The sequence below is a fragment of the Coregonus clupeaformis genome, chromosome 34 (assembly GCF_020615455.1).
Source record: "Coregonus clupeaformis isolate EN_2021a chromosome 34, ASM2061545v1, whole genome shotgun sequence".
In the NCBI taxonomy this organism is placed as follows: Eukaryota; Metazoa; Chordata; class Actinopteri; order Salmoniformes; family Salmonidae; genus Coregonus; species Coregonus clupeaformis.
The window spans coordinates 37,062,013-37,088,415 of NC_059225.1; the positions used below are offsets into that span (position 1 = coordinate 37,062,013).

The following is a 26,403-nucleotide window of genomic DNA, read 5'->3' on the forward strand; positions in this document are numbered from 1 at the left end:
TCAACTTGACAGAGCTTGAATAATTAAAAAAATTATAATGTAAATATATTGTACAATTCAGGTGTGCAAAGCTCTTAGAGACTTACTCAGAAAGACTCCTAGCTGTACTTGCTGCCAAAGTGATTCTAACATGTATTGACTCAAGGGGTGTGAATAGATATTTCTGTATTTCATTTTCAATAAATTTACTGAAAAATCTTAACACATGTTTTCACTTTGTCATTATGGGGTATTGTGTGTAGATGGGAGAGATGAAAATATATTTAATACATTTTGAATTCAGGCTGTAACACAAAATATGGAATAGGTAATGGGTTATGATTACTTCCTGATTGTCTTCAATCTTTAGATCCAACTGTTGCTCTGCTGTGTCCCTTCTTCTTGGTGAGTATCTTATTTATTTTGGGGGTTTTGATGCCAGCCGCCCAGCAAAGGGCTTGAATACTTTCTGATGGCACTTTATAAGCATGGCACAATAATGCACATTCCTCACGCTTGCTATTCAACCTATGGGCTCACTCTTGCAATTATCACCTTCTTCTCTCTCAACCAATGGGCGTAAATCTTGGGAGGTATTTAAGTTTCAACTTACGCATGTTTTCTCACTTGCTATTTTTCAGCAACCATCCACCTCCCCACCACCACCAGCTATAATAACCTTAAGGCCCGTCATTGGAACTCCTTTCCCCCAGCAGAGGGCTACCTGTCATCAGCATCTGGCTCCGAGGATCATTCCTCGGAGACGAGGCCATACCCCAAACTATTTAAGAAAATTCCATATTGCATTTTGTCTCTGTTGTTCATTCAGGTAAGCCTGTACTCGATTGAACTGCTGCAGACGGTCCGTCCAGCGGTGCAGGGGTTTGTTGCCTGTGCCAGACGTGGCCAGAAGGGTGCTGAGTGCTTGGTGGTCTGCCTGAAGTGCAAATGCACGTCCGTACAGATACATGTGCCACCGATCACATGCCAAGACGCATGCTAGAGCCTCACGCTCACCCACGCAATATCTTTGCTCTGTGAGGCTGAGAACTCAGGAGGCAAAAGCGATTGGTCTCTCCTGTCCATTTTGCAGCGGGGACAGCACTGCTCCTACGGCAACAGCGTCGCACGTGACAAGGGTGGTACTTGGGAGGTCAAAGTGGGCCAAGACCGGTGATGAGGTGAGCTGTGATTTAAGGAGGCGCACAACATCGAAGCAGGCTGGCATTCAGACAAATGGTTCCTATTTCTTCAGCAAGTGACACAGTGGAGCGGTTGTGGACGAGTACTGTGGTAGGAAACGGAGGTTGGCTTTGGGATCCAGTAGATTGCTTCAGTGTTGGAGTGGAGTGGGGAAATGCCCTCGAGCGAGTCAATGGCAGGCGTGGAGAAGAAACACTTTTTTCTATTGAGAGTGAGGTGGTGTTTTGGCAGTGCAGTGAAACCGCTGTGGAGGCGTTCATCATGGACCTTGGTGGTGGGCCCGTGAACAACGATGTCATTGAGGTAGATGACCACCCCTGGGATCCCAGTGAAGACAGACTTCATGATCTTTTGGAAGAAGCTGGGGGCAGAGGTTAATCCAAATGAAGCTGCAGCTGGCTCAAAACAAAGCAGCACACTTTGCCCTTAACTGCACACACATGACGTAACACCAACAACATGCATGATAGTCTTTTATGATTGAGGAGAAATTGACTACTTGTCATCTAGTCTTTTTAAGAAACTTTTGTGTGTTGAAAGTGCCTAACCACTTGTATAATGTATTTGCATACACTTTAAACAGACATACATACCCCACCAGGCACACCATTATAGGTTTCTTCACAGTACCCAAACCAAAAACAGAATTAATGTGTCGCTTAGTTATGTATAGAGCCATGCCATCGTGGAATGCTCTGCCACCAGAGGTTACTCAGGCAAAAAGTAATTTTAGCTTTAAACATTTTTTTTAAAACAACTTGTATCATAGCGCCTCTTTCTAAATATCTAATTTAGCTAGGTAATGTTAGCTAGCCAGTTCGAGTTTAAACATTATTGGAAGTAAGCTAGCTACATCCTATGATTAGCTAGCTAGCAAGATAGTATCCAAATGCATGCCCTGCATTGATCCTAAATACTGATGGATTTCAGTTAGCTGTTGTTAGCAAGGTAACTCATTAACGTGAGCTATGCGCATCTTCCTCTGACATGCTACATTTACATTTTAGTTATTTAGCAGACGCCCTTATCCAGAACGACTTCAAGTGCTAACATTTTCGTACTTTTGCATACTAGTCCCCTGTGGGAATCAGACCCAAAACCCTGGTGTTGCAAGCGCCATACTCTACCAACTGAGCACATTGGTACATGCTACATCACATTACACACTAGCTTGATGTATTTAGCTAGCTACAGTATAATTCCTCTTTCATCTGTGGTATCATAGCTAGCCTGGCTCGCTAGCATTATCAACTAATGTTGTATAACCAAAAGTAGCTAGTTAGTACCAGCTATCTACTTATCTACAGTCGTGGTCAAAAGTTTTGAAAATGACACAAGTATTGGTCTTCACAAAGTTTGCTGCTTCAGTGTTTTTAGATATTTTTGTCAGATGTTACTATGGTATACTAAAGTATAATTACAAGCATTCCATAAGTGTCAAAGGCTTTTATTGACAATTACATTAAGTTTATGCAAAGAGTCAATATTTGCAGTGTTGACCCTTCTTTTTCAAGACCTCTGCAATCCGCCCTGGCATGCTGTCAATTCACTTCTGGGCCACATCCTGACATGTGGCAGCCCATTCTTGCATAATCAATGCTTGGAGTTTGTCAGAATTTGTGGGGTTTTGTTTGTCCACCCATCTCTTGAGGATTGACCACAAGTTCTCAATGGGATTAAGGTCTGGGGAGTTTCCTGTTTTGTTCCCCGAGCCACTTAGTTATCACTTTTGATTTATGGCAAGGTGCTCCATCATGCTGGAAAAGGCATTGTTCGTCACCAAACTGTTCTTGGAAGGTTGGGAGAAGTTGCTCTCGGAGGATGTGTTGGTACCATTCTTTATTCATGGCTGTGTTCTTAGGCAAAATTGTGAGTGAGCCAACTCCCTTGGCTGAGAAGCAACCCCACACATGAATGGTCTTAGGATGATTTACTGTTGGCATGACACAGGACTGATGGTAGCGCTCCCCTTGTCTTCTCTGAACAAGCTTTTTTCCGGATGCCCCAAACAATCAGCAGTCCAATCCCTGTATCTTTTGCAGAATATCAGTCTGTCCCTGATGTTTTTCCTGGAGAGAAGTGGCTTCTTTGCTGCCCTTCTTGACACCAGGCCATCCTCCAAAAGTCTTTGCCTCACTGTGCGTGCAGAGGCACTCACACCTGCCTGCTGCTATTCCTGAGCAAGCTCTGCACTGGTGGTGCCCCGATCCCGCAGCTGAATCAACTTTAGGAGATGGTCCTGGCGCTTGCTGGACTTTCTTGGGCACCCTGAAACCTCTCTCCTTGAAGTTCTTGATGATCCACTAAATGGTTGATTTAGGTGCAATCTTACTAGCAGCAATATCCTTGCCTGTGAAGCCCTTTTTGTGCAAAGCAATGATGACGGCATGTGTCTCCTTGCAGGTAACCATGGCTAACAGAGGAAGAACAATGATTTCAAGCACCACCCTCCTTTTAAAGCTTCCAGTCTGTTATTCTAACTCAATCAGCATGACAGAGTGATCTCCAGCCTTGTCCTCATCAACACTCTCACATGTGTTAACAAGAGAATCACTGACATGATGTCAGCTGGTCCTTTTGTGGCAGGACTGAAATGCAGTGGAAATGTTTTTGGGGGATTAAGTTCATTTTCATGGCAAAGAAGGACTTTGCAATTAATTGCAATTTATCTGATCACTCTTCATAACATTCTGGAGTATATGCAAATTGCCATCATAAAAACTGAGGCAGCAGACTTTGTGAAAATGTATATTTGTGTCATTCTCAAAACTTTTGACCACGACTGTAACATACTCACCAAAACCATTCACAGAAGTGAACGTGTCAGATGTAATTCATTCCTGGTCATCTGGCAATATTGTTCAAATGCATTGTAAGTTTGCACCAAGTTTATGGAAGCCCACTTTTCACTCATATTTGCTGAGCAAAATGTGTGTTGCAGCACACATGCAGACTTGACACATGTCCACATGGCAAGGGGCAGACCCCACCGTGTTATCTCTGGGCAATTGGGCATCATTAGTAAAAGTGGGCATCTAAGTAATCCGTAATCCAACCATCAGAAACATTTCTGACATATCCTTAATTCGTGACATCTCCTTTTTTCCTATCATCTCACAAATCTCTGTTTTGGACGAGACTGAAATCTTTTCCTATTTACACTTTGTAGTCAATTTTGACACTAAAATACATGTTTCTGACTCATATCAGTGCCCGATAAGCTGTTTTCAAAAGGATAAGTTGGTTGTTAGGGGCAGTTGCTCTTTAACATTACCAAGAGATTTTAGAACCTCTAAAATGTGTAATGAAATTACAACAAATATTATGTATAGTAAATAACGATCAATAACTGCATTATTATTGACAATAGATTAGCATTTCAGTTGTCTTTCAGTTGATCTTTATTTTCAAAATAAAATGGAATGCCTATCATTCAATTAATTGATTACATGACATAAACCCGAAACATTTTATCGACTGAAGTGAAAACCAATAAAACATATTTGCATTTGATATTTATTTATATTTACGACCTGTCATCGTATTAGGCTCTGGACCCTATAGTCATACAACAGTTGCAACCAAATGAAAAACAGAGAGAATAAACATGCCCTTCATAAAGATACAGTTGAAGTCGGAAGTTTACGTGCACTTAGGTTGGAGTCATTAAAACTCGTTTTTCAACCACTCCACAAATGTCTTGTCCTAACCGTCTTGCCAAAATTATAGTTTGTTAACAAGACATTTGTGCATGATACAAGTAATTTTTCCAACAATTGTTTACAGACAGATTATTTCACTTATAATTCACTGTATCACAATTCCAGTGGATCAGAAGTTTACATACACTAAGTTGACTGTGCCTTTAAACAGCTTGGAAATGTTCATATAATGATGACATGGCTTTAGAAGCTTCTGATAGGCTAATTGACATAATTTGAGTCAATTGGAGGTGTACCTGTGGATGTATTTCAAGGCCTACCGTCAAACTCAGTGCCTCTTTGCTTGACATCACTGGAAAATCAAAAGAAATCAGCCAAGACCTCAAAAAAGAAATTGTAGACCTCCACATGTCTGGTTCATCCTTGGGAGCAATTTGCAAATGCCTGAATGTACCACGTTCATCTGTACAAACAATAGTATGCAAGTATAAACAGCATGGGACCACGCAGCCGTCGTACCGCTCAGGAAGGAGACGCGTTCTGTCTCCTAGTGATGAACGTATTTTGGTGCGAAAAGTGCAAATCAATCCCAGAACAACAGCAAATGACCTTGTGAAGATGCTGGAGGAAACCGGTACACAAGTATCTATATCCACAGTAAAACAAGTCCTATATCGACATAACCTGAAAAGCCCCTCAGCAAGAAAGATGCCACTGCTCCAAAACCGCCATTAAAAAAAACAGACTACGGTTTGCAACTGCACATGGGGACAAAGATCGTACTTTTTGGAGAAATGTCATCTGGTCTGATGAAACTAAAATAGAACTGTTTGGCCATAATGACCATCGTTATGTTTGGAGGAAAAAGGGGTAGGCTTGCAAGCAGAAGAACACCATCCCAACCGTGAAGCACGGAGGTGGCAGCATCATGCTGTGGGGGTGCTTTGCTGCAGGAGGGACTGGTGCACTTCACAAAATAGATGGAATCATGAGGAAGGAACATTATGTGGATATATTGAAGCAACATTTCAAGACATCAGTCAGGAAGCTTGGTCGCAAATGGGTCTTCCAAATGGACAGTGACCCCAAGCATACTTCCAAAGTTGTGGCAAAATGGCTTAAGGACAACAAAGTCAACGTATTGGAGTGGTCATCACAAATCCCTGACCTAAACCCTAAAGAAAATGTGTGGGCAGAACTGAAAAAGCGTGTGCGAGCAAGGAGGCCTACACACCTGACTAGTTACACCAGCTCTGTCAGGAGGAATGGGCCAAAATTCACCCAACTTATTGTGGAAGGCTCCCCGAAACGTTTGAACCAAGTTAAACAATTTAAAGACAATGCTACCAAATACTAATTGAGTGTATGTAAACTTCTGACCCACTGGGAATGTGATGAAAGAAATAAAATATGAAATACATCATTCTCTCTGCTATTATTCTGACATTTCACATTCTTAAAATAAAGTGGTGATCCTAACTGACCTAAAACAGGGAATTTTTTCTAGGATTAAATGTCAGGAAGTGTGTAAAACTGAGTTTAAATGTTTTTGGCTAAGGTGTATGTAAACCAACTTCAACTGTATATTTACAAAAATGTACTTATATATACAGTGCCTTCGGAAAGTATTCAGATACCTTTACTTTTTCCACATTTGGTTACGTTACAGACTTATTCTAAAATGGATAAAAAAAGTAGAAATCCACAGAAATCTACACACAATACCCCATAATATTAAAGTGAAAGCAGGTTTTTGACATTTTTGCGCATTTATAAAAAATTAAAAACAGAAATACCTTATTTACATAAGTATTCAGACTCTTTGCTATGAGACTCGAAGTTGAGCTCAGGTGCATCCTGTTTCCATTGATCATCCTTGAGATGTTTCTATAACTTGATTGGAGTCCACTTGTGGTAAATTCAATTGATTGGACATGATTTGATAAAGCACACACCTGTCTATATAAGGTCCCACAGTTGACAGTGCATGTCATAGCAAAAACAAAGCCATGAGGATGAAGGAATTGTACGTAGAGCTCCTAAACAGGATTGTGTCGAGGCACAGATCTGGGGAAGGTTACCAAAACATTTTTGCAGCATTGAAGGTCCCCAAGAACACAGTGGCCTCCATCATTCTTAAATGGAAAAAGTTTGGAACCACCAACTCTTCCTAGAGATGGCCGCCCGGCCAAGCTGAGCAATCGGGGGAGAAGGTCCTTGGTCAGGGAGGTGACCAAGAAGCTCTAGAGTTCCTCTGTGGAGATGGGAGAACCTTCCAGAGGAACAACCATCTCTGCCATCTCTACAGCACTCCAGCAATCAAACCTCGCACCATCCCTACTGTGAAGCACGGTGATGGCAGCATCATGCTGTGGGGATGTTTTTCAGCGGCAGGGACTGGGAGAATAGTCAGGAACGAGGCAAAGATGAATGGAACAAAGTATGGAGAGATCCTTCATGAAAACCTGCTCCAGAGTGTTCAGGACCTCAGACTGGGGCGAAGGTTCACCTTCCAACAGGACAATGATCCTAAGCACACAGCCAAGACAACGCAGGAGTGGCATCAGGACAAGTCTCTGAATGTCCTTGAGTGGCCTAACCAGAGCCCGGACTTGAACTTTATCGAACATCTCTGGAGAGACCTGAAAATGGCTGTGCATCAACACTCCCCATGCAACCTGACAGAGCTTGAGAAGATCTGCAAAGAAGAATGGGATAAACTTCCCAAATACAGGTGTGCCAAGCTTGTAGCGTCATACCCAAGAAGACTTGATGCTGTAATCGCTGCCAAAGGTGCTTCAAGAAAGTACTGAGGAACGGGTCTGAATGCTTATGTAAATGTTATATTTCTGTTCTTTTATTTTAATAAATTAGCAAAAATGTCTAAAAACCTGTTTTTGCTTTGTTATTATGGGGTATTGTGTGTAGATTGATGAGGGGAAAAACAATGTAATACATTTTTGAATAAGGTTGTAACGTAACAAAATGTGGAAAAAGTCAAGGGGTCTGAATACTTTCCGAAGGCACTGTACAACAATATTATTTAATTGCACATTTCTAAAATACCCTTTTCCACTTCCATCCCTAATACAGTATAGTTTTATTTTAAACATAGGGGGTCAATTGCAACAAGATCAGGATATCATCTCATTGTCTGGGCTTTAAGATCATCTCCAACTCTGTGGTGTTTCTATGTTTTTGGGTTCATCCTCTGTATGTAAACGATGGCTGCACTTGCACCAAATTACACGTTGCTTTTGATAGCAAGGTTTGCTGCAGAGTAGCATAAACTGTCGGCAGACAAAATAGAGTCAAATTTTAATCGTAGATGACCTTGTATAGAAAACATGAGACACTACTTATTGCAATTGACCCGTTAACAGACAAATAAACAAACAATCAACCAAACAAACCAAAACAATTGATCTATTGACACTATTTTTCTTAATTCAATGGTGTCAGCTAAGGATTCAATCAAAGCCTGCAATTCAGTAAATCCATCTATGCTAAAATGAGCATTTCTCTTGATCCACCTAGTTGGCCCACATAGTTATCTAATTTATTACAATACCTACTTAAAATGTGCTTTGAATGGTATAGTGACAATGTTGTATTTCAGTAGTGTGGATGCATCACAGTGAAACCCTGAATGCCTTTTAAACAATGTTTTTGAGAGCGAAGAATGGAATATTTTTGTTTTTAATTTGACACAAGAACATATATCATTGTGAAATCATACAGAGTTACCGGCAGAATCTCTGCCTCTAGATTAATGTAAAGAGGCAGTTTCTGAACCTTTGTAATTCAACTCCAAATACACATAGCTCGTTCAGCAGAAGAATTGCAACCTAGAAATTGTACAAGAAAGTGCATTGATATAATCCACTGCTCTTTCTTTTCAGGTCATCAGAAACTTTTAATCAATGGAACTCTGTTTGACCTTGTATTAGGTGACTCCAAGATGAACATAAAAATTATAATTTAATTGACAGAAAGATATTTCAACGTCCAATCCCACCAATGAATTCAAACTAGTCTAATTAGTCCATTGGGAGCAATTGCATTAATTATTCAATTAGGCTGATTGGAACAAGATAAATGACAGTGCAGCACTGAAATTCTCCCTCTTTTCATTTTCGCTCAAATAGGTTTTTAAGCCACTTATTTTAGCGGTGTGCTAAAATAAGTTTCTCTCCTTGTATCAGATCCGTATGGAGAGAGAGGGCACAGCTTCCTATAGAGCGATCCATGCTGGATAGTACAGACTGTGCAGGGGCGGCAGGGGGCACTGCTCCCTGGCAGGACGCCAAGGCAGATGTGGGCTGGCTATCACAGGAAGCCCGTTTTCCCCTTTGAAATTCGGCAGGAGGTCGGAATAAATTATGGAACATCCCCCCAGGGCATGCATGTAATAAATTGATAAACTGGAAAAGTTACGCTAAAGGCTATCTCTTATGCATGGGTAAGGGCCCAAAACTGCCAAGATCGATGTTGTTCCATACAATTCCAAATCCTTTCAAAAAAACATTTGTGATTTCAATAGTGCATCATTTATCATATTTATGACTGTCGGGTCAAATAAAAAATAAAAACAAGAGATAAAATCTACAGGACAAAAACTTAGACACTTATGCAAAATTGTCCTCTCTGACTGTGTTCAGTACGGAAATTAAATGCCACACATAAACAAATGTGAACATAACTCAAGGGAGTGACAGTTATTATCAACATCAGTATTTTCTTCTCTCTCTAGCATCAATATGATCGAATCAGTCTCTCAAAAACAATTGCAAATTGAATATCCATGGAGTGAATTAGGGCAGATGCAGTAACATTAGATTTTTTCTGACAGCAGCAGGCCATATTCATATAGTTACTGCTGCAAAGTGGGGTATCTTAATGTTGTTCATGTCTCTGCTACACAGAAAGAGAGGAAAGGAAGGAGACGCCATATTGTTTTTACACCACACAATTGTTCTTTCCTTTGGTTTCTCTCAGAGGTGATGATGATGTTTCTTGATGCCGTAGAGTATAAGGTGAGATGTCCGCTCCCTCGTCCTAAAGATATAAACAAAAATGCAGATGAGAAAACAGGAAATAGACGCAGGCTTCTCTTCGTATTAATGCAACTATTTATAAAACTGAAAATCCAACAATTACACGGTGCTTAATGCTTGCCCAGTTTGAATGGCAGTGTGACATATGGCTGTTTTATGTGGATGCAAGGGAATTGCCTCTCCAGATGCGTGGAAAGGCAGGGAGAGAGAGGCAGAGAGCGAAAGAGAGCGAGAAAGCGAAAGAGAGCGAGAGAGCGAAAGAGAGTGAGAGAGCGAGAGAAAGTGAGAGAGAGAGAACATGCCATTGCCTACTAAAGCCATATGGTGTGACTTTTACATATCCTATGTTACATTCCATCCATCAACATTAATCCTTAAGAGTATATTGACGCACCCATCCACCAAGCTAAGTAACCCCCCCCAAAAAAATCCCCATCAAAATCCGTCAGTTTAAGCTAGAGATATCCAGTTTTGTTTTGGGCTGTGTCTGAATCCACTGCATCCGCCTGTCGGCCTTCCGCATCTGCGGTGGAAGGTGACCGAGGTACAGCTGTGTTTTTCAAACCATGAGCCATCACGAAAACGTCTGTAGCGTCCAAACGGGGCTCGTCTGAAGTCGGTAATGCTGATGTGCAAACTTCTGTTTGTAGCGTCCGAACCGTTTGGAAAAGGGAGACTCTCACGAACAGGATGGTGTTCTCCGTTTTGCTCTACGACCCCCAACAAGTGTCAAGGGACTCTTCTGCAGGTAACCCATAAAAACGAATGGAAGTATGGAGGTAGTTTTGTGCCCCGGAAAATAAGGGGTTAAATACGTGTAAAAAAATAATATATATATTTCCTGCATTTGGAAAATATTCAGACCCCTTTACTTTTTCCATATTTTGTTACATTACAGCCTTATTCTAAAATTCATGAAATAGTTTCCCCCCTCATCAATCTACACACAATACCGCATAATGACAAAGCAAAAACAGGTTCAACATTTTTTGGCAAATTTATATAAAAAAAAAAAAAGTTGGAAATATCACATTTACAAAATTATTCAGACCCTCAGTACTTTGTTGAAGCACCTTTAGCAGTGATTACAGCCTTGAGTCTTCTTGGGTATAACGCTACAAGCTTGGGGAGTTTCTCCCATTCTTCTCTGCAGATCTTCTCAAGCTCTGTCAGGTTGCATGGGGAGCGTTGCTGCACAGCGATTTTCAGGTCTCTCCAGAGATGTTCGATCAAGTTCAAGTCCAGGCTCTGGCTGGGCCACTCAAGGACATTCAGAGACTTGTCCTGATGCCACTCCTGCGTTGTCTTGGCTGTGTGCTTAGGGTCGTTGTCCTGTTGGAAGGTGAACCTTCGCCCCAGTCTGAGGTCCTGAACACTCTGGAGCAGGTTTTCATGAAGGATATCTCTGTACTTTGCTCCGTTCATCTATGCCTCGATCCTGACTAGTCTCCCAGTCCCTGCCGCTGAAAAACATCCCCACAGCATGATGCTGCCATCACCGTGCTTCACCGTAGGGATGGTGCGAGGTTTGATTGGTGGAGTGCTGCAGAGATGGCAGAGATGGTTGTCCTTCTGGAAGTTTCTCCCATCTCCACAGAGGAACTCTAGAGCTCTGTCAGAATGACCATCGGGTTCTTGGTCACCTCCCTGACCAAGGCCCTTCTCCCCCAATTGTTCAGTTTGGCCGGGCGGCCAGCACTAGGAAGAGTCTTTGAGGTTCCTAACTTCTTCCATTTAAGAATGATGGAGGCCACTGTGTTCTTGGGGACCTTCAATACTGCAGAATTCTTTGGTACCCTTCCCCAGATCTGTGCCTCGACACAATCTTGTCTCGGAGCTCCACGGACAATTCCTTCGACCTCATGGCTTGGTTTTTGCTCTGACATGCTCTGTGAACTGTGGGACCTTATATTTACAGGTGTGTGTCTTTCCAAATCATGTCCAATGAATTGAATTTGCCACAGGTGGACTCCAATCAACTTGTAGAAACAACCTCAAGGATGATCAATGGGAACAGGAGGCACCTGAGCTCAATTTCGAGTCTCATAGCAAACGGTCTGAATACTTAAGTAAATAAGGTATATCTGTTTTTTATTTTCAATACATTTGCAAAAAATTTGAAAAACCTGTTTTCGCTTTGTCAGTATATGATATTGTGTGTAGATTGCTAAGGATTATTATTTTTTCAAATCCATTTTAGAATAAGGCTGTAACGTAACAAAATGTGGAAAAAGTGAAGGGGTCTGAATACTTTCCGAATGCACTGTATCCTAGATATAGGACAGACACAATTAAACCTGCTTGCTAGGCCAACTGATGATGTGGCTTCCTTGGTCATTACCCTGAGCCGGAGAAACACTTTTCCTCGGGCCCTGCCATTCAGTCGCCACTTCCACATTATTCAGATCAATGTTGTTTGTGGCCAGTTCTGGCCCATTGCTACTCCATTACTGTGCCCTCTCTCAACGTCTGCATTAGCTGCCCTTCACTGGAGCAAGCTTGCCCTGTCATAGTGCTGCTTTTACATTAGGACGTGATTGTGGTCCTCTGTAGCTCAATTGGTAGAGCATGGCGCTTGTAACGCCAGGGTAGTGGGTTCGATGCCCGGGACCACCCATACTTAAAAAATGTATGCGCACATGACTGTAAGTCGCTTTGGATAAAAGCATCTGCTAAATGGCATATTCATGATTGATGAATGGATGCTTGGTGATGGTAAAGATGAAAGAAACACTCCAATAGTTGTCATTTGTGAGGACCTAAGGGTCATGAAACTAAATGAAAACATTAGAGAACCTAAAATGGCTGACCATACATACACAAGCTTAGATTATATAATTTTCAAAAGGTTATTGGTTCCACATTCTTACCTGTTCTCAGTTGTCAATGTCAGAAACATGGTTCTCTATCTGAAAAGAAAAGGACACAAAATGTATTAGTATTTATTTGTGTTTAAAAACCAATCTGGGCAGTTCTAATGTAATCAGCTATAAAACAAATCCCGCTTAAATCAGAGCTCAATTCAGGGCTTTTCAAGTTGTTGGATAGAAGTTCTGCCAGTCAGTGTACATTACCACTATCTCTGATCAATATGACCTTGAATGCAGAAACAAATAAATCTCCCACACACTCACTGGGAAAAATAATATATTCTATTAGTGAGAAGACAAGGCATAGATCTTGGATGGCATGCACCCGCTCCCTTTTATAATGTGGCATAAACATCCCATAATAGGGAAAGCATGGTTGCGTTGAACCATAGATGAACCCCACAGATACAGTGAGGGAAAAAAGTATTTGATCCCCTGCTGATTTTGTACATTTGCCCACTGACAAAGACATGATCAGTCTATAATTTTAATGGTAGGATTATTTGAACAGTGAGAGACAGAATAACAACCAAAAAATCCAGAAAAACACATGTCAAAAATGTTATAAATTGATTTGCATTTTAATGAGGGAAATAAGTATTTGACCCCTCTGCAAAACATGACGTAGTACTTGGTGGCAAAACCCTTGTTGGCAATCACAGAGGTCAGACGTTTCTTGTAGCTGGCCACCAGGTTTGCACACATCTCAGGAGGGATTTTGTCCCACTCCTCTTTGCAGATCTTCTCCAAGTCATTAAGGTTTCGAGGCTGATGTTTGGCAACTCGAACCTTCAGCTCCCTCCACAGATTTTCTATGGGATTAAGGTCTGGAGACTGGCTAGGCCACTCCAGGACCTTAATGTGCTTCTTCTTGAGCCACTCCTTTGTTGCCTTGGCCGTGTGTTTTTGGGTCATTGTCATGCTGGAATACCCATCCACAACCCATTTTCAATGCCCTGGCTGAGGGAAGGAGGTTCTCACCCAAGATTTGATGGTACATGGCCCCGTCCATCGTCCCTTTGATGCGGTGAAGTTGTCCTGTCCCCTTAGCAGAAATACACCCCCAAAGCATAATGTTTCCACCTCCATGTTTGACGGTGGGGATGGTGTTCTTGGGGTTATAGGCAGCATTCCTCCTCCTCCAAACAATGCGAGTTGAGTTGATGCCAAAGAGCTTGATTTTGGTCTCATCTGACCACAACACTTTCACCCAGTTCTCCTCTGAATCATTCAGATGTTCATTGGCAAACTTCAGACGGGCCTGTATATGTGCTTTCTTGAGCAGGGGGACCTTGCGGGTGCTGCAGGATTTCAGTCCTTCACGGCGTAGTGTGTTACCAATTGTTTTCTTCATTGAAAAGATCCTCCCGTGTAGTTCTGGGCTGATTCCTCACCGTTCACATGATCATTGCAACTCCACGAGGTGAGAACTTGCATGGAGCCCCAGGCCGAGGGAGATTGACAGTTATTTTGTGTTTCTTCCATTTGCGAATAATCACACCAACTGTTGTCACCTTCTCACCAAGCTGCTTGGCGATGGTCTTGTAGCCCATTCCAGCCTTGTGTAGGTCTACAATCTTGTCCCTGACATCCTTGGAGAGCTCTTTGGTCTTGGCCATGGTGGAGAGTTTGGAATCTGAATGATTGATTGCTTCTGTGGACAGGTGTCTTTTATACAGGTAACAAGCTGAGATTAGGAGCACTCCCTTTAAGGTTGTGCTCCTAATCTCAGCTCGTTACCTGTATAAAAGACACCTGGGAGCCAGAACTCTTTCTGATTGAGAGGGGGTCAAATACTTATTTCCCTAATTAAAATGTAAATCAATTTATAACATTTTTGACATGCGTTATTATGGAGTTTTTTGTTGTTATTCTGTCTCTCACTGTTCAAATAAACCTACCATTAAAATTATAGACTGATCATTTCTTTGTCAGTGGGCAAACATACAAAATCAGCAGGGGATCAAATACTTTTTTCCCCTCACTGTAATTCCTTTGATCTTCCTGCTTGAACTGTGTACTCTGTGAGGAGCCAGACTCTAGTGACACAACAGGGAAGATATATAGCATACTATTTGTGGAAATTAATGTCAGATATATCAATAAAGGAGTTCAAAGTTGTTGTGATCTGAAGTGATCACTAATTGATAAAAGGTGTCATCTCAGCCACTCCAGAAGTTGTCAAAGAGTTCCACTTTTCCCTAAGTCTATCTCTTTTTAGAGTATAAAGACCGTGACTTTGAAGAACACTTTCAGTGCCCTCAGTAGCAAATCCATCTTAATTTTCATATTCGGACTGGTTAAGACAGGCTTCCAAGTCCCCCTGTTTAAATTACAACCCGTGACAGCAGGTGTGTGTGTGTGTGTATGGTATGTATGTGTGCGTGTGCACGTGCATTTGTGCGTATGTGAACAGAGACCTGCCACCGCCTCCACTTGAGCCAAAGCCACCAGAGAGAAACTGTCAGTTGAGGTGCCCTCACCATTCACCCATGAGCAACCTCACACTCAGATCTGGACCCATGAATAATTCGGCAGAATTAACTTTCTTAAGGGCAAGACTGGTGTGCCCAATTGAAATCTCCCATCCCAAACCACTGTCTCCCTTGTCCCCCTTTCCAGGCTGCCCTTAATCACTCATTTTCCCTACCAAATTGTAGCTGTTGTCTTCGTCGTAGTCGTCCTCGCCCCTATCGGTCATCTCCCCGGCCTCGACATCCAGCGCCCCATCGCCAGTCTCCTCTCCGGAGGTCTCGGCTTTCTCCGACACAGACTTCTCGTGGGGAGAATCACAGTTGTCCTCGTACTTTCTCGGAGCCTCTGGAGAAAAAGTGAAAAGAAGAGACAGAGTGAAAAAAATATGAGAATAGGACAAAGAAGTGAGACCAAAGTAACAACTGGTGACAAAAAGTAGCAAGGAAAAGGAGAGACTTGCAATTGAGATTCATACTATTAGAGGATCATACTAATCAGTATTGGTGAATTCTTCACTGTGTCTAGCATCTGAATAAGCTTTAAAAGTTGAACTTCACCAACTACTTCACCCCTGCTGTGAGACTCTCCTCTAGTCAAGGACAAACTATAAAGGCCCCTCATATGAACTGAATTAGCCCAGTGTTGACACATGTCTACTGTTATGACAGAGAGCTAGGGCTTCTTATCTTCCCATTCTGTCAGCAAGACGGATGGCTAGTGTGCACTCTTAATTTCCTTCCCCCAGCGTTTGGTGTTTTTTGCTGGCAGGTTCCCCCCTCATAATCTCTCTCTTGCACTCTCACCTTTTCCCTCTCTCTCTCTCTCTCTCTCTCTCTCTCTCTCTCTCTCTCTCATTCTGACACCCTTTCCCTCTCTCGCTCTCTCTCACTCTCCCCCTCTCTTCCCCCCCCCCTCTCTCTCCCCCTCTTTCTTGCTTACCGGACTCGGCTCTCTGCTGCTTCTCGATCTTCTCCAGGCGACCCAACAGAGAGTCGATTTTCATCTTGATCTGAGTCAGCTCTAGTTTGATGGTCTGGAGCTGGTCCGTCTTCACTGCTGAGACATAAAAACAGACAGAGAGGATATAAATGTATTTATTACTACCTTAATGTGTGTTTATTTTACCTGATTTATTTGATACAAAACTCCCCTCCACGATTCCCTTTCATTATCACGGAACTGATGTTATCATCGGGTCGTACCCTAGGCTCCTCCTATCATTCTATCCTTTCATCAACATATCAATGTATCGGACCTTGTATGGTTCTCCTATTCCAAATATTAACCCGCTGCATTCAATTTGGAGATGAGTTAATGACTTACATCCACCATGCTGCTTGATTTCTGTACGCTACCTACACTAACAGTTGTATCCAACCTTTACTTATAATTTTTTTTTTTTTTTGGGAACATAATCAGGAAATACAAGGGGATGCCATTATTATGTTGTGTAACAAATGATGAACAATAAATAATTTGCTGCATGGTTGGAAAATATTAATGGGCGGGGAAAGAATTGCTGTATTTCGAATGATATTGTAATTCCATCCCACAGAATACAGTAACGTAACGTATTTTTGGAGCGCCAAAAACCTATTGACCACTAGTGGGTGCATGGTATTGTTGTTTCTGGCTCATTCAATTTTTTTAAGGTGTGCCTTGTAAGTAGCTATATTTGTTGCTCCCGTTAGTGAGAGTGCTGTACCAATTTAACTGGTATGTGGTAGTAGTGCCCCATCAATGTAAAATGTATAGGGGACATATTGGAGTGGTAGCAAGTCTTAAACTATTAATGGTTGAACATTTTACCATGTCCTTTTCGTCTGTTTTGCCCTGTAGTTAGTAATGGGAAACCGAGGTTTTCACCAAACTGTGTGGTTCATTACTCTGAGCACATTATTTGTTAACAATGCACTTTAGTGACATCTGCTGGTCAGCAATAAATAGCAGCGTGATTACCAGATAAACATTGTTTTTCTCCACTGTTTTAATCAGAACTCTGTGGCACAGTGGTAAGTTGTTGGCTTTAGTAGCCTATAATCAGTTGGAATACCAGGTTTGCATCTTACATCATGCTTCTCTTTTTGCCTTCAAGTTGACTCTTTTTCTAAAACTGAATCTATGGCATTATTTAGGATGCTTAAGACAGAAGCGTAAATTATACTAAATGAAACAAATTATTTGAACAACCCTAACCCTAACCACATAAAACACTTTTCTAAATAATGTACCTTCAATGGGATTCGACCTCAAACCCTCAAATCCTTGAATGTTCAATAGTTCCCTACTCTAAGTGCTAAGCTACTAGACAGGCAAAATCCTAACTATATTTGTAAGTACGGTGTCCAGTAGAGGTCGGTGTTTTAAGCAGCTTGGAAACAAAGAAAGCACCAGAACCACAGCGAAATCAGTAGGATCTTGCATTTTACAACACGTGGTTTTAAAAAGCTTCGGACATCATTGATGACGTACTTCTGATAAAGCTATACACGCATCGGCACACTGCTTCAAAGTTAGTTGCCCAGCAATTTCGATGCATGCCTTGGCGCACCGGTATCAAACGTAACATCACTACCTGTAGTCGTTGCCAGTTTGGAAGACTTTGTTAAGACATTTAAAAGTTGAAGGTGGCAGGTAGCCTAGCGGTTAAGAGTGTTGGGCCAGTAACCGAAAGGTCGCTGGTTTGAAACAGACTATGTGAAAAATCTGTCGATGTGTTCTTGAGCAAGACACTTAACCCTAATTTCTTGTGTAAGTTGCTCTGGATACGAGTGTCTTCTAAACGATTAAAATGATATAAATAACAAAATATTCAACTCAGCCACCAGTGGGATACACACTACATGACCAAAAGTATGTGGACACCTGCTTGATGAACATCTCATTCCAAAATCATGGGGATTAATATTGAGTTGGTCCCCCCTTTGCTGCTATAACTGCCTCCACTCTTCTGGGAAGGCTTTCCACTAGATGTTGGAACATTGTGACAACAGTTTGGAGAAGGCCCTGCAGCAAAGTCGTAAGCACAGAATCATCTAGAATGTCATTGTATGCTGTAGCATTAAGATTTCCCTTCACTGGAACTAAGGGGCCTAGCCTGAACCACAAAAAAAAAACAGACCATTATTCCTCCTCCACCAAACTTTACAGTTGGCACTATGCATTTGGGCAGGTAGCATTCTCCTGGCATCCAGATTCGTCCGTTGGACTGCCAGATGGTGAAGCGTGATTCATCACTAGAGAACGCGTTTCCACTGCTCCAGACTCAATCAATCAATCAATTTTATTTTATATAGCCCTTCTTACATCAGCTAATATCTCGAAGTGCTGTACAGAAACCCAGCCTAAAACCCCAAACAGCTAGTAATGCAGGTGTAGAAGCACGGTGGCTAGGAAAAACTCCCTAGAAAGGCGAAAACCTAGGAAGAAACCTAGAGAGGAACCAGGCTATGAGGGGTGGCCAGTCCTCTTCTGGCTGTGCCGGGTGGAGATTATAACAGAACCATGCCAAGATGTTCAAAAATGTTCATAAGTGACAAGCATGGTCAAATAATAATCAGGAATAAATCTCAGTTGGCTTTTCATAGCCGATCATTAAGAGTTTAAAACAGCAGGTCTGGGACAGGTAGGGGTTCCATAACCGCAGGCAGAACAGTTGAAACTGGAATAGCAGCAAGGCCAGGCGAACTGGGGACAGCAAGGAGTCACCACGGCCGGTAGTCCCGACGTATGGTCCTAGGGCTCAGGTCTCTCAGTTGGCTTTTCATAGCCGATCATTAAGAGTTGAAAACAGCAGGTCTGGGACAGGTAGGGGTTTCGTAGCCGCAGGCAGAACAGTTGAAACTGGAATAGCAGCAAGGCCAGGCGGACTGGGGACAGCAAGGTGTCATCATGCCCGGTAGTCCTGACGTATGGTCCTAGGGCTCAGGTTCTCAGAGAGAAAGAGAGAACGAGAGAATTAGAGAGAGCATACTTAAATTCACACAGGACACTGGATAAGACAGGAGAAGTACTCCAGGTATAACCAACTAACCCCAGCCCCCGACACATAAACTACTGCAGCATAAATACTGGAGGCTGAGACAGGAGCGGTCCGGAGACACTGTGGCCCCATCCGAAGAAACCCCGGACAGGGCCAAACAGGAAGGATATAACCCCACCCACTCCGCCAAAGCACAGCCCCCGCACCACTAGAGGGATATCCCCAACCACCAACTTACAATCCTGAGACAAGGCCGAGTATAGCCCACAGAGGTCTCCACCACAGCACAAACCAAGGGGGGGCGCCAACCCAGACAGGAAGATCACGTCAGTAACTCAACCCCACTCAAGTGACGCACCCCTCCCAGGGACGGTGTGAAAGAGCACCAGCAAGCCAGTGACTCAGCCCCTGCAACAGGGTTAGAGGCAGAGAACCCCAGTGGAGAGGGGAACCGGCCTGGCAGAGACAGCAAGGGCTGTTCGTTGCTCCAGCCTTTCCGTTCACCTTCACACTCCTGGGCCAGACTACACTCAATCATATGACCTACTGAAGAGATAAGTCTTCAGTAAAGACTTAAAGGTTGAGACCGAGTCTGCGTCTCTCACATGGGTAGGCAGACTGTTCCATAAAAATGGAGATCTATAGGAGAAAGCCCTGCCTCCCGCTGTTTGCTTAGAAATTCTAGGGACAATTAGGAGGCCTGCGTCTTGTGACCGTAGCGTACGGTATTGGTATGTACGGCAGGACCAACTCGGAAAGATAGGTAGGAGCAAGCCCATGTAACGCTTTATAGGTTAACAGTAAAACCTTGAAATCAGCCCTTGCCTTAACAGGAAGCCAGTGTAGGGAAGCTAGCACTGGAGTAATATGATCAAATTTCTTGGTTCTAGTCAGGATTCTAGCAGCCGTATTTAGCACTAACTGAAGTTTATTTAGTGCTTTATCCGGGTAGCCGGAAAATAGAGCATTGCAGTAGTCTAACCTAGAAGTAACAAATGCATGGATTAATTTTTCTGCATCATTTTTGGACAGAAAATTTCTGATTTTTGCAATGTTACGTAGATGGAAAAAAGCTGTCCTTGAAACAGTCTTGATATGTTCGTCAAAAGAGAGATCAGGGTCAAGAGTAACGCCGAGGTCCTTCACAGTTTTATTTGAGACGACTTTACAACCATCAAGATGAATTGTCAGATTTAACAGAAGATCTCTTTGTTTCTTGGGACCTAGAACAAGCATCTCTGTTTTGTCCGAGTTTAAAAGTAAAAAGTTTTCAGCCATCCACTTCCTTATGTCTGAAACACAGGCTTCTAGCGAGGGCAATTTTGGGGCTTCACCATGTTTCATTGAAATGTACAGCTGTGTGTCATCCGCATAGCAGTGAAAGTTAACATTATGTTTTCGAATAACATCCCCAAGAGGTAAAATATATAGTGAAAACAATAGTGGTCCTAAAACGGAACCTTGAGGAACACCGAAATGTACAGTTGATTTGTCGGAGGACAGACCATTCACAGAGACAAACTGATATCTTTCCGACAGGTAGGATCTAAACCAGGCCAGAACTTGTCCGTGTAGACCAATTTGGGTTTCCAGTCTCTCCAAAAGAATGTGGTGATCGATGGTGTCAAAGGCAGCACTAAGGTCTAGTAGCACGAGGACAGATGCAGAGCCTCGGTCTGACGCCATTAAAAGGTCATTTACCACCTTCACAAGTGCAGTCTCAGTGCTATGATGGGGGTCTAAAACCAGACTGAAGCATTTCGTATACATTGTTTGTCTTCAGAAAGGCAGTGAGTTGCTGCGCAACAGCTTTTTCTAAAATTTTTGAGAGGAATGGAAGATTCGATATAGGCCGATAGTTTTTTATATTTTCCGGGTCAAGGTTTGGCTTTTTCAAGAGAGGCTTTATCACTGCCACTTTTAGTGAGTTTGGTACACATCCGGTGGATAGAGAGCTGTTTATTATGTTCAACATAGGAGGGCCAAGCACAGGAAGCAGCTCCTTCAGCAGTTTAGTAGGAATAGGATCCAGTATGCAGCTTGAAGGTTTAGAGGCCGTGATTATTTTCATCATTGTGTCAAGAGATATAGTACTAAAACACTTAAGTGTCTCTCCCGATCCCAGGCCCTCGCAGAGCTGTGCAGATCCAGGACAGCTAAGCCCTGGAGGAATACGCAGATTCAAAGAGGAGTCCGTAATTTGCTTTCTAATGGTCATGATCTTTTCCTCAAAGAAGTTCATGAATTTATCACTGCTGAAGTGAAAGCCATCCTCTCTTGGGGAATGCTGCTTTTTAGTTAGCTTTGCAACAGTATCAAAAATAAATTTTGGATTGTTCTTATTTTCCTCGATTAAGTTGGAAAAGTAGGATGATCGAGCAGCAGTGAGGGCTCTTCGGTACTGCACGGTACTGTCTTTCCAAGCTAGTCGGAAGACTTCCAGTTTGGTGTGGCGCCATTTCGTTCCAATTTCCTGGAAGCTTGCTTCAAAGCTCGGGTATTTTCTGTATACCAGGGAGCTAGTTTCTTATGACAAATGTTTTTCGTTTTTAGGGGTGCAACTGCATCTAGGGTATTGCGCAAGGTTAAATTGAGTTCCTCAGTTAAGTGGTTAACTGATTTTTGTCCTCTGACGTCCTTGGGTAGGCAGAAGGAGTCTGGAAGGGCATCAATGAATTTTTGTGTTGTTTGAGAATTTATAGCACGACTTTTGATGCTCCTTGGTTGGGGTCTGAGCAGATTATTTGTTGCGATTGCAAATGTAATAAAATGGTGGTCCGATAGTCCAGGATTTTGTGGAAAAACATTAAGATCTACAACATTTATTCCATGGGACAAAACTAGGTCCAGAGTATGACTGTGGCAGTGAGTAGGTCCAGAGACATGTTGGACAAAACCCACTGAGTCGATAATGGCTCCGAAAGACTTTTGGAGTGGGTCTGTGGACTTCTCCATGTGAATATTAAAATCACCAAAAATTAGAATATGATCTGCTATGACTACAAGGTCTGATAGGAATTCAGGAAACTCAGAGAGGAACGCTGTATATGGCCCAGGAGGCCTGTAAACAGTAGCTATAAAAAGTGATTGAGTAGGCTGCATAGATTTCATGACTAGAAGCTCAAAAGATGAAAACGCCATTTTTTTTTGTAAATTGAAATTTGCTATCGTAAATGTTAGCAACACCTCCGCCTTTGCGGGATGCACGGGGAATATGGTCACTAGTGTAACCAGGAGGTGAGGCCTCATTTAACACAGCAAATTCATCAGGCTTAAGCCATGTTTCAGTCAGGCCAATCACATCAAGATTATGATCAGTGATTAGTTCATTGACTATGACTGCCTTTGAAGTGAGGGATCTAACATTAAGTAACCCTATTTTGAGATGTGAGGTATCACGATCTCTTTCAATAATGGCAGGAATGGAGGAGGTCTTTATCCTAATAAGATTGCTAGGGTGAACACCGCCATGTTTAGTTTTGCCCAACCTAGGTCGAGGCACAGACACAGTCTCAATGGGTATGGCTGAGCTGACTACACTGACTGTGCTATTGGCAGACTCCACTAAGCTGGCAGGTTGGCTAACAGCCTGCTGCCTGGCCTGCACCCTATTTCACTGTGGGGCTAGAGGAGTTAGAGCCCTATCTATGTTGGTAGATAAGAGGAGAGCACCCTCCAGCTAGGATGGAGTCCGTCACTCCTCAGCAGGTCAGGCTTGGTCCTGTTTGTGGGTGAGTCCCAGAAAGAGGGCCAATTATCCACAAATGTTATCTTTTGGGAGGGGCAGAAAACAGTTTTCAACCAGCGATTAAGTGCTGAGACTCTGCTGTAGAGCTCGTCACTTCCCCTAACTGGGAGGGGGCCAGAGACAATTACTCGATGCCGACACATCTTTCTAGCTGATTTACACGCTGAAGCTATGTTGCACTTGGTGACCTCTGACTGTTTCATCCTAACATCGTTGGTGCCGACGTGGATAACAATATCTCTATACTCTCTACACTCGCCAGTTTTAGCTTTAGCCAGCACCATCTTTAGATTAGCCTTAACGTCGGTAGCCCTGCCCCCTGGTAAACAGTGTATGATCGCTGGGTGATTCGTTTTAAGTCTAATACTGCGGGTAATGGAGTCGCCAATGACTAGGGTTTTCAATTTGTCAGAGCTAATGGTGGGAGCCTTCGGCGTCTCAGACCCCGTAACGGGAGGAGTAGAGACTAGAGAAGACTCAGACTCAGACTCCGACTCGCTACATAATGGGGAAAACCGGTTGAAGGTTTCTGTCGGCTGAATGAGCGACACCGGTTGAGCATTCCAACAGTATTTCCCTCCAGAAGCCATGAGAAAGTTGTCCGGCTGCGTGGGACTGTGCGGGGGGATTTATACTAACGTTACTGTCTGTACTTACTGGTGGCACAGACGCTGTTTCTTCCTTTCCTACACTGAGATTACCCTTGCCTAACGATTGCGTCTGAAGCTGGGCTTGTAGCACAGCTATTCTCGCTCGTAAGGCGATCGTTCTCCTGTATATTATGAGTACAGCGACTGCAATTAGAAGACATCATGTTAATGTTACTACTTAGCTTCGGCTGTTGAAGATGTTGATGAACCATGTCCAGATAAAGCGTCCGGAGTGAAAAAAGTTGAATAAGGGAAAAAAGTTGCGATGGAAAAAAGGAAAATAACGTAAAGTTGGCAGCTAAAACGCACAGGAAAATGACTCTTCTGTCTCGGGATAAACGTCCGGGGGTGAAAAAAGTTTAACGAAAAAAGATGAGTGAGGACAAAACTAAAAAGTTGGTAAATTTGTTGAACACAGAGATTGATTAAACGTTTATTAAAAGTAAAACGTGAATAGTTTGGCAGGTAGCCAAGTAGCAACAAACAGCACAGCAGCACGGAGACAATGCGGAAGCGAGACGGAAGTCACTCCAATGGCAGCGAGCTTTACACCACTCCAGCCGATGCTTGGCATTGCGCATGGTGATCTTAGGCTTGTGTGCAGCTGCTCAGCCATGGAAACCCATTTCATGAAGCTCCCGACTAACAGTTTGTGTGCTGATGTTGCTTCCAGAGGCAGTTTGGAAGTCGGTAGTGAGTGTTTCAACCGAAGACAGACAATTTTTATGTGCTACTCGCTTCAGCACTCGGCGGTCCCGTTCTGTGAGCTTGTGTGGCCTACTGTACCCCTTTGTGGCTGAGCCATTGTTGATCCTAGACGTTTCACTTGCGGCCAAGTTTCAGCCTCCTGGCAGAGCGAATCAGGTTTTGGGCTAAAATATCCTGGTACTTGGTAAAGTTCATGATGCTGTTGACCTTAACAAGGGCTCCAGGACCAGTGGAAGCAAAATAGCCTGATAACATCAAAAATCCACCACCATTTTTTACAGTAGGTATGGAGTTATTTTCTTCCCATGCATTCTCATTTCAACGCCAAACCTACCACTGGTGTGTGTGGCCAAAGAGCAATACATGTTGTTCTCTAGTTCTCGCAAGAATGTTTCAGATGGACTGCATATTTATTAATTGGATGGTTCTCCCATTGATCGGGTTCCCGCCTACAAATATCTGGGCATCTGGAATGACAAAGACTTAATGTTAAAAAAATGTATTTTTTTCATATATCAGGAAGCAGATTGTACAGTCGCCTTTCCTGCCAGTTCTTGATTATAGTGACACCATTTACCAGATAGAGGCAGCCACTACTCTTAAACCATTGGATGCCGTCTACAATAACACCATTCGTTTTATCACTGGTGACAGTTTTAATACTCACCACTCCATCCTGTATCAAAAGGTTGGCTGGTCCTTATTAAAGTCCCGTAGATCAATTCAGTACTCCCTTTTTGTTTACAAAGCCCTACTACACAAGCTTCCAACTTACCTATCTTCGTTGCTAATGTATAAAAGAGTGAGAAACCAAACCCGTTCACAGGGTTGGTGAACTCTTCAAATTCCTCGGGTCTCCACGGAATTAGGTAAATCCGCTTTTAGTTTTCACTCTCACTTTTTGGAATCACTTACAAAATTCTTTACATTTGGATTCCCTGGTGCCACTAGGGCATTTTAAACCCCTGATGATAAATGAGTTAACCGAGGTGTGCAATTGCTTTGATTGATTTAATAACTTGTTTATGATCGCTGTGATGTTAGTGATGTTCTAATGTAATGTACTTGTTATTGTATCTTGTTATATATTTTTTTATCTTTTACTTTATGGTCTCAGGGCACCATTGAAAATGAGACCCTGGTCTCAATTGGGCTCTCCTGATTAAATAAAAGTTAATAAATGTCATCCAACAAATGTAAACACCTGGAGTTTGCTAAACGGAATTGGCACTTGGATTGGAACCGGTGCTTTGGTCAGATCACAAAAAAATTATTTGGCTACACACACACAATTGGACAGTTTGGCGCCTTAATGAGAATACATTAGCAGAAAAGAACCCCATACCTACTGTATGTTTTAGTGTACAATAATATAATTTCAGAAGTTTTTGGAGCATACAATATAGCTCAATATTTCAATTATTTATTTTATAGTCATTTTTGCTCATCTTTATCAAGGATATCAATAATTTCAGACATCACCGTATGTGAAATAGTTGTAGTATATTAAGCAACTTAATCTGTCTGTACATATTTTCCTGCTTCATTGGATTATGTATCCCTCTCACATTCCACGATTCAAAATCTAATTTGTTTAGCTGAATGTTAGCTATTTGTGTTCTTCATTTTCCAATGATAGTATTGCTACATTGGAATCAGCCACATAGAGTATATAACAGGAGAACGTCTCGGTGAACCTACACTTGAGTACGGAAGAGGTAGAGGAGGAGAAGGAGGTGGGTGGTCTGGAGGAAGAGGAGGAATAGGAGGTGGTCTTGATGGGGAAGGATGTCTTCCCACTGCGTATGGATGGAGTAAGGGCCCGGGAGCGCTTCAAGGGGACCACCGCCCTGGGGGGAGGTGCCACCCGGCCATGGTAGTCAAACAGCCTGAAGAGGGGGAGGGGAGGGGAGGAGGGGAGGGGAGGGGAGGGGAGGGGAGGGGGAGGGCGGGGGGGAATGACACCTTACAGTATGTGTATCCTGTCATCAAGGACTTATGAAGTATAGTATATCACCCAACAATATTACATATAACATTGATGGTAACTGTATAATTTATAATCTTTC

At 42.7% G+C, this 26,403-nt stretch overlaps 1 protein-coding gene across 2 annotated transcripts in view; it reads right to left on the reverse strand.

Moving 5' to 3' along the window:
* Positions 1-7,824: 7,824 nt before the first annotated feature.
* Positions 7,825-26,403, reverse strand: part of LOC121549588 (RNA-binding Raly-like protein) — a 76,490-nt gene continuing 57,911 nt past the window's right edge. Inside the window, exons 4-8 of one of the 2 annotated variants that reach the window (XM_041861373.1) lie at positions 26,036-26,223; positions 16,186-16,299; positions 15,422-15,591; positions 12,772-12,810; positions 7,825-9,902 (exon numbers count right to left, since the gene is read on the reverse strand). In XM_041861373.1, the coding sequence (XP_041717307.1) occupies positions 12,778-12,810; positions 15,422-15,591; positions 16,186-16,299; positions 26,036-26,223 (505 nt within the window). In that variant the 3' untranslated portion in view covers positions 7,825-9,902; positions 12,772-12,777. Of the gene's footprint in view, positions 9,903-12,771; positions 12,811-15,421; positions 15,592-16,185; positions 16,303-26,035; positions 26,224-26,403 lie in introns of both variants that reach the window. The other variant, XM_041861372.1, reaches the window with a different exon arrangement.